This window comes from Bufo bufo, chromosome 4 (genome assembly GCF_905171765.1).
Source record: "Bufo bufo chromosome 4, aBufBuf1.1, whole genome shotgun sequence".
Taxonomy (NCBI): domain Eukaryota; kingdom Metazoa; phylum Chordata; class Amphibia; order Anura; family Bufonidae; genus Bufo; species Bufo bufo.
Window position 1 is genome coordinate 601,745,968 of NC_053392.1, and position 9,192 is coordinate 601,755,159.

The 9,192-nt window shown below is 43.4% G+C and overlaps 1 protein-coding gene across 1 annotated transcript; it reads left to right on the forward strand.

The window, feature by feature from the left end:
- LOC120999590 (heme-binding protein 2-like) lies at window positions 1-5,958 on the forward strand. Its single transcript, XM_040430545.1, has 4 exons — window positions 1-15; window positions 2,169-2,298; window positions 3,248-3,419; window positions 5,632-5,958. Exons 1-4 carry the CDS (start codon window positions 10-12, stop codon window positions 5,855-5,857), a joined length of 534 nt encoding a protein of 177 aa, XP_040286479.1. The 5' UTR covers window positions 1-9; the 3' UTR covers window positions 5,858-5,958.
- Window positions 5,959-9,192: the final 3,234 nt, after the last annotated feature.

Below are 9,192 nucleotides of genomic sequence, written 5' to 3' on the forward strand. Positions count from 1 at the left end.
CATCCAGACATGGAGGTGAGGAGAAGACTTCTGCTGGGGCTGCTCTCTGTACTGGGGATTGCAGTACAAGCGTCTGATGTCTCCAGTCAGAACCAGTTGCCTTCATTTTGTCACAACTATGACTGTCTAAAGTACTGGCTGGTGAAAGAATATGCTGTAAGTGTGGGGGAGGGGTGGTGGAGCCATCATGTCTTCTAGTTGTGGATTCACTTATTAGTTACTATTTTCACCTAATGTTCTAAAATTATCAGTTCTCTTCTGTCAATTGGTAAAACCTCCTGTGGTGTCCTAGTCTCTGTATCTGTAACTGGTGCTCATTGGGTGCACCTCTCGCGGCCTGTGCTCTTGGAGTGAGAACTACTCCGGCCCTTGACTGGAATAGTTCTCCTTATGCCCACTTCCAGCTGTAAAGACTGTAGATCAGTCAGGGCTAGGCTTGAGTGACTTGAGCTTAGGATCGTAGATCCAAAGTTGACTTATTCAAAAACATATGGGGTCATTTATCAAACTGGTGTAAAATAGAACTGGCTTAATTGCCCCTAGCAACCAATCAGATTCCACCTCTTGTTTTCCAAAGGAGCTATGAAAAGTGGAATCTGGTTGCTATTGGCAACTAAGCCAGCTTTACTTTACACCAGTTTGATAATTCTCCCTTAGTTTTTACTGCTGTTTCTATAGTGTTAAAATGTATTGTCTCTGTGTAGGCAAACTTCATATTGCCCATAGTTGTGTGAGACTTCGGGGATTTACCACCATATTTTAAAACGCTGTAAAAAGGTAGGAATCCTTAGTGGGCTTTGGTACTGGCTGTAGGGTTGCCACCTTTCCTGACAAAAAATACTGCCCATGTTGAGCCACACCCCAAATAGGGTGTGGCTTAACCCAGGGTGTTAAATTGCTATCACTGTGGCTCCAAATATTAATGCTCTTATTAGCGTCCCCCCCAGTAATAATAATGCCTCCATCAGTGCACCCCAGAATTGATGCCCCCAGTAAGGGTAATAGGACCATTAGTGCCCCCAGTAAAAAATAATGCCCCCTACTAGTGCACCCCAGAATTAATGTCCCCATCAAGTCAAAATAACCACGCCCCCTTTCCCTGCCCCTTCCCTTTTTAATTGACAGTCGCTAGCTTTCGGCTGTTCAGCAAAGGCGTCAGATGTTCATGTGCGGCTGTCAGAGGTGAAGGGGCAGGGAAAGGGGGTGTGGTTATCCTGACTTGAATCGGGGAGGCCGCTGCCCCCTTGACTTCAAACTCTGCTGTTACATAGAGCGTGCAGGGGATTAAAGTTAGTTTTTCAAGATTTTGGTGCATCTGGCCGGAGGAAGAAAAGGATCTTTGGGAACATACTGCTGGCTACTTTAAGGTAAAGCTGGTGGTTTGGGAGGTGATTTTTAGGCGACAGGTTCCCTTTAAACATAGCACATCCATAGTGCCCCAGTGACCTGTGTAGTGTTCAGCCTCTGTGGCTGATGGCTATGCTGTCTCTCATAGAAGCATGTACACAAGATGGCCGGGTCCTGGTGCATGCTAAGGACTGGTACATAAACTGCTCGTAGTCTGTAGGGGAGCTGGATCTCCTCTGAGGTGGTCTCTCCTCAGCAAGCTGCTAGAACTCCAGTGGATCTCCCTACAGGAGCTGTTGCTGCTCTGAGGTGTCCTCTCCTCAGCTGGCAGCCACAAACTCAGCCCTGACTAGCCTCATGGGACCTCCCACTTCCTATAAGACCTTATGGGATTTGTGGGTCATGCACATAATACATGAAATACATTACCCCTCCTCTTTGAGCAGCCAGTCTGGGTTCACTATCAGATCAGTGATGGGGTTTGGTCACTGGAGGAAGCATGTTACCTTTTTGTATTTGCTTGTACTCTTCATTTGAGTAGAAAAAACATTACTCTTCAAGAGCTCATGACAGTTCTGCGGTCTGCAAATTGTGGATCTTCATATAAGCTGGCCCATAATACAACAGTCCTGTCCATAATGTCCATTTTTATTTTTTTGCGACCCTATTGGAAAGGTTCTGCATACGGGCTGTAAAAAAAAAAAACCAACAGACCATACAATCATGTGTCAGTCTGAAGACCTAGTTTTACTTTTAACTGGTCATCCTATCCTAGCTGCTGACAGTTTAATTGTGTTCTAATTGGATGTTTACATTTTCAGGATTTTGAACTTCGTCGCTATGAGGAAACTCATTGGGTGACAACTTCACTAAAACAGGACCCTTTTAACATGGGGATGGTGACTAGCTTCAGTCGTCTGTTTATGTATATCAATGGGAAGAATGCTGAAGGTAGGTTGTCTTCTTGTATAAGGCCATATTGTGCGGTTCTCTGTTCTGGAGTACTATTCTTGCATTCAAATGGATTGTAACCCTGACAGAACCAATTATAAGTAAATTCCAACAGTACTGTCTGGCACTGCACCAGAACAATGATGGCAAAGAATAAAATGGAATCCAAAGCTTTAAAGGGGTTCTCATCTCAGATAATGGACGCATATCGATGGATATATCAAACAGATCCCTGAAAGTGTTGAGGGCACACTGTGCGTACAGCCGCCCTCCATTTATTTGTGGCCACCGAAAATGGCTGAACGCTGGCTCGGCTACTTCCGTCAGGCCCATAGAAGTGAATGGGAGCGGTGGCCGGTCATGCACGGAGCGCTCCCATTCTCTTCTGTGGGCTGAGTGTTTGGTGACTGGATTCCTCCAGTTACCACTTTGTGTGGCTCTGTTCCCGCTATAGGTGCAGCTTCCAGTGGTGGGACCCGCACCTGTAGGGTAATGGGGGCATATCCTAGCGATATGCCCCCACTGTCTGAGAGGAGGCAACAATGGAGAATCCTTGTGACAGAGCTTCAAACCATGGCATAATATGGAGATTCTGTATTCTAACACTAAGATATGGTGGTGTAGGAATTTTCCCATTATAAAGGTATGCATCTGGCCTACAATGTGGAGACGTCCAAACCTATGTAGATGTGTATTAACACCAGTCGTATAAATGAACATTGTCTCTGGACTTCACTCAAACAACTTGGTGTCTTTAATGTTGTAACATAAAAAAAGCAAGTGAAGGATGTGCATATTTAGTTCTGTAGTTGACTTGCAGAACGAGGTGTTAGCCCTGATACAAGAGGTATTGAGATGTAGCTATCCAGTGAGGTGTCTTGGAGGCCGTGTAGACAATATGGCATCAATATGTTGTATAATCCATACTGACAATCTGTTTTCTTTATAGGGCTGAAGATGAATATGACAGTACCGGTGATGGTATACATGCCATTAAAGCAACCACTTGCTGGTAGTGCCACTATGTCCTTCTTTGTGCCACATGAAGTGAAGAAACCTCCGACACCTACAGACCCTGAAGTTTACCTGGATACATATCCTGCAGTTTCTCTATATGTTAAGTAAGTCGCTGCCAGTTTGTGGTCCATTTGTTCTGTTGTAGCAAGCAACATTTAAAGAAAAATCTAAAACTATGGCACACACTGCATGACAAGGGTGAATATAGTGTTTATGCCTAAACATTTCTTAGTTTCCATTTACACAACCATGTTTTGTGGTCTGCAAAACACAGATCCACAAGTTACTGACAGTATGCACACAGCATCACGGTGCTGACCCATGACTTACAGGGTTGTCCGGGTTCAGAGCTGAACCCGGACAACCCCTTTAAATGGGATTGTGCATGTTGTGGTGAAGCACAGGACTTGTCATATCTTGGATGTGGATGCAGCAAGATGGGACAAGCTCTAGATGTTGTCACAACATGCGGCGCAAGGACCCATTGAAGTTAATGGATTTGTGGTGTGCACACAGCCGGTTTCTGTTCTGTGGGCTCTGTAAATGAGACCTTATACAGGCACATCGAGTAACTGAACGTAGAGGGTCTGATTTCTCAGACCTCACAACCAGCTGAACTTGGCAGGTGAACTGCTGTACAGTATAGGGGCCCCTACACACGTGTGGACTATTACTACTAAAATGTCACCCTTTGCCTAATCTTTAATTTGGCTAATGTTTAAATAACAGTGTTAACTTGGTTTTAAACTGCACCAGATTTATGGTTGATGCCGGTTAAAATATCTGTTAGTTTTTAGGCTGTCTACTGTAAGTTTACATCGCTTATACAATTTACTGCAAAAAATTTGCTAAAAATTTGCTGCAAAAAAGTTCCAATATTGGTGCAGTCTACTACAGATTGGCATGGTATTAAAGAGCAGGAAGTGCTCAACCCCATATGCAGTGGTACATCTATACAGGGAGGGGGGGGGGGGGCAGATCCTGCATTTGTGGTCCACTGCTAATGGCAATCTCCAGTAATGCATACAATGGAGGATGCCTGCAGCGGACCACAAGTACCACAATGGACATCCTACACAGGATAGCAAATGTGTGGCTGTGATAAACACTAAAAATATAACAAAAGCAAAGACAGGCGCACTCTGGTCTTACTAACCCTCATACTGGTGTAAAATTGAGAGGTTAGCCAACATATCCTACTTTGAGGACAAGGTGCGGTGCTTGGGCTCAGACATGTCCCCCAAGTAGGATATGTTGGCTAATCTCTCAATTTTACACCAGTATGAGGGTTAGTAAGACCACAGAGTGCGCCTGTCTTGGCTTTTATCATCAGTTTACTTAAACCCCACACTTTCCTACAAACCAATGCACATTTCCAATAAACCACACCACCTTGATAGACAAGACCTTAAACAGGTTAGAAAACACTAAGTGCAGATTGTTCCAGAACTGATGTATTTTCTGTTTCAGTGTTTTTATGGAGTTTTTCATTTCAAACTGTTAAAGTACTTTAGTCTGATTTGTTAGTGTAAAGCAGAATAACAGTATAATCAGGTTATCCAAGAAACATAAATTCCAATATAATCAGATAACATTCCTTTTATGTAAAGCATCATCCTATGATGCTTCAATGAAGTAATCTTCTATTTGGTGCATGCTTCATGTGGTCAGAAAGGTGTAGAAGAGAAAATGAACTGGTAGGTGAGGATAGATGAAATAAAGATGGCTAACTAGAGAGAATCTATTTGATATATTATATAATGAAAGATTGGATAATCTGTTGGATTAAACTCTAGCTGTAGGATTGAGGTATAAAGCTTTAACAGTTTTTAGGATGGGGCCAGTAAAACCTAATTTTTATGCATGTTGACCATATAATTCCAATGTATTGTATTGTCAAATGCCTTCTCTGCGTCCAAAGATGAAGGCATTCCTTAAATTTCTTTTTATCCATTTTAAGATATTTAGAAATCTACATGTGCCATCAGGGCCTTGCCTTCTGGCAACAAACCCAACCGATCTCGCAGATTAGAAAATATCATCCTGCTTCTTGTAAAACCAGAAGTATTTTTTTAGATCTTTACATCTGAATTAATAAGAAATTGGGCAATAGTTAGTTAATGAGTTCCTTGTCTGGCTTTGGATTGCTTTTAGTTGCTTGCATTTCTGTAGGAAACACCCCCCCCCCTCCCCCTTTTGGGGAAAGGGGTATCCTGGATATAGCTTGTTAGTTTTTTTTGAAGAACCTGATGTGTAATTATATACTGTTTCTTCTCTGGATGTTCATGTTTCTTTTTTTCCTTCCTCCTCTTCCAGGACTTTTGGAGGATATGCCTCTAACGCTATGTACGTCGAGCAAGCTAAAGCCCTAGCACAGAACCTGGCTGCCCTTGGTCTGCAGTTTGATTATACATACTTTGTACGTGCTGGCTACAATTCTCCTTTAGAATTTTTCGGCCGCCACAATGAAGTGTGGTACATGGCAAAGTCCCCTCAGCAGTGGGAATTTCTTGATCTTTCTGCTGCTCAGCCCTGGGTGTGATCCTCATGCCTTCTCTTCATACAGCTCAGAGGGCAACGTGCAAAATAGTATGGCTGTTACATCTTCAGCATTGCCTTGTAAGTGTTATGTATGTGCTGTTTTTGTAACAGATTTTGCAGCAATAAAATATTTGTATACTGTGGCTTTTCTTGGTTTATATACTTGAGTGGATTTTCTGTGTACATAATAACCCCTGGCGGATGAAGTGAGACAAATATCATCATTGTGGGGTTGTATATATGCCAGCAGGGGGACGTTTATTAAGACCAGTGTTTTCCAAGAAGGTCTCAACTCCCACTGTTCTGCTGGAAGAAGCACAAGTTGTGTAGTCAAAAGCCCCTATGTAAGTTTGGCACTTCCTCCAGAAGTCTTTGACAGACTTGGAGTTTTCCAAGACTTTCTGACCAGTGGGAGGCTGACTCCTGGGGACCCCACTAATCATTTGTTTGAGAAGGCTGCAGCGCTTGCAGTAATGACACATTCATCAGTCATGTGGCCTAGCCGCAGCTCAGCCCTATAGAATGTGGATGAGCACAATGCCAAGCACAGATGCTATATGATGTACGGTGCTGTGAGCACCACAAACAGCTGATCAGTGGGGGTCCCAGGTGTTGCACCCCCATGATCAGATACTGATGACCTATTGAGGATAGGTCATAATTTAGAGTCTTGGAAAACCTTTAACACCCTGCCATTTTTCACCTTAAGGACCAGGATGTTTTTGGAAACTTGACATGTGTCACTTTATGTGGTAATAACTTCAGATTGCTTTTACTTATCAAAGCGATTCTGAATTTGTTTTCTCGCAACACATCGTACTTTACGATAGTGAAACATTTTAGTTGATATAATTCTCCTTTATTAAATCCAAAATTTACAGAATTAGGAATTTTCACAACTCTGCTTTTCAGGCAGATAGTGTTACATCATGAGTTAACTTACATTTCCCCATATGTCCACATTTTGTGAATGTAATTTTATTTTTTAGGATCTTATATAGAACCAGACACTGAAAGAAAAAAATGTTTATGTGCATGAAGCCTAAGAATTTTAGGAGCAATTAAAAAAATTCACTTTAGCAGCTTTTTTTTTTTTGTAACAAGGGTTAACTGACAAAACAATTACCTTAATTCTGCGTTTTTACAGAAACACCCCAACATGTGGTCAAACTGCTGTACAGGCACATGGCAGGGTGCAGAAGAAAAGGAGCACTGTTGGACAGCAGACTTCACTGGGATAATCTTAAATTGCCATGACATTAAAGACCCCCCCAATGCACCCCTAGAGTAGAAACTCCCAAAAAGTGACCATTTTAAAAAATATAGGATAAGGTGACACTTATTGGTTCTATATTGGGCTTTTTGTGAGGCAAGGTAAACAAAAAAATGGCTGTTCTGGCAGTTTGTATTTTACGGTGTTCACCTGACAGGTTATGGACACTACTGTAGGTCAACTTTTTTTAAACTTTGCTTTTGGCTTTCTAAAAGCCATATTAGGGTGATTTATGTAGGGGCTCAGTTTTTGTGGCAGTGACTTTGGTAATATTTTGGGGTGTTTACACTTTGATGTATGGTGACTTTTTATCTTACTGTGGGACTTCAACATTACAGCACAATAAATCGGTGGCCCTAGGCCTCTATAGCTGCCAGGCCCCAAGGCAACCATTGGATCCCTGCCAATGCAGCACAGGGACCACAAACCTCCCATATGCTGTGACATGAGGGGGTTAAACCACTGGCATCACTGATGCTGGTGGATGAAGCAGGGATCCAGCTGTCAGTAACAGCTGATTCCTTGCTGCTGATCACAGCACATGGGGGGTGTTGAGAACGCTTGTCCTGGGCCCTTAAGAGGTTATACCTACACCAGCAAGGGGGCTGTTGTGGATTTAAATGCTATACACTTAAATTTTCTCCACAAAATAAGTGTAAAAATTATTTTTCTCGTACATTCCATTGGGGGACACAGACCATGGGTATAGCCTAGGTCTGTGATGCAGAGCCTTCTGTCAGCATGCGTACCCTAGCCCATATGTATAAAGGAGGATAACCATCCTGGACTCCCATTAGGAGGCAGAACCAGAGGACCGAACAGAACATTGCAGGGGAGCTCACTACCCTTCAGTATTCCATCAGTGACTGCTTGTGGGTTTCAGGTAGAAGCACAACATCATCTTGCTCTGAGTGGTGCAACCTGGACCCAGAACAAGCAGTGAGAATCACATCTGCCCTGGTATGTTTTTTAATAAGTTCACACTGACTGAGGGAGCACCCCTGTTCCCCACTCATACACCTCCAGCCCAGTGTATGGGAGGTGGTAGAGGGGTCCTCCTCCCTAAGGGCCCATGCACACAACCAGTCTAAGGCAAGTTTCACGCTAGCATCAGGACAGATTTGTCCTGCCGCTAGTTCACGTGTTGCCCCGAACTGCTGCTCATCCCCATTGACTATAATAGGGGCTGAGTTCCAGCAGTAGCGCTCGGCAAGAGGCCCTTGGACTAAAACTACAACATGTCCGGCAGCCTCTCACCAAGTGCTGGAACTCCGCCCCCATTAGTCAATGGGGATGAGCGGCAGGACGGATCCATTCTGTCACTAGTGAGAAACTAGCCTGAGTGGGCCATATGTCCCGGACTGGTATTGATCATGTGCAGGGGAGAACACAACATAAGATCTTATGATTGTAGGACATTAGTCCCACCAGCAGCCCAACATCACAGTAACCTATGATGTGTGCTCCCCTGTACACAATGCCAGTCCGGGATATCTGGTCCACTCACGTTATGTTAATGAAAAAAAACAGATCTCCGCTGGTCCCCAATTATAGCGAACAGGGCCAGGTGAACTTCCAGCAGTGAACATGGTAGTTACGGATCCTGCAGGCTGTTCCCCCACCGGAGAAGGCTGCCGCTAGTTGGTAAGTGTTCAAGTTACCATTTTTTTTTTCTTCTTCCGAATGGAAAAATAAAGTGCATCAGTTGCACATTTAGCATTTATTTGATCCTTTAGGCCTCATGCACACAACAGTGAATAACATCCATCACGGGGCCATTTTTAGCACTAATGAAAGTCTATGGGGCCGTTCTTAACAGCCATGGAATAGCATCTGTAAAAAAATAGGACATGTCCTATTTTTGTCTGTTTCCACAGCCATGCGGACCCCACTGAAATCAATAAGACAGTTTTTAACAGACAATTGAGTACACTTTCATTAGGGGTTTAAAAAAAGTGTCCCCCATGGTGACTCAGCCAAAAAAAAAAAACCTCATCCACTTGCTTGCAGTGCGGCAGTCTCTTCTCTCCATTAAGAAGGACCTGCCGAATTACCTGTGATGT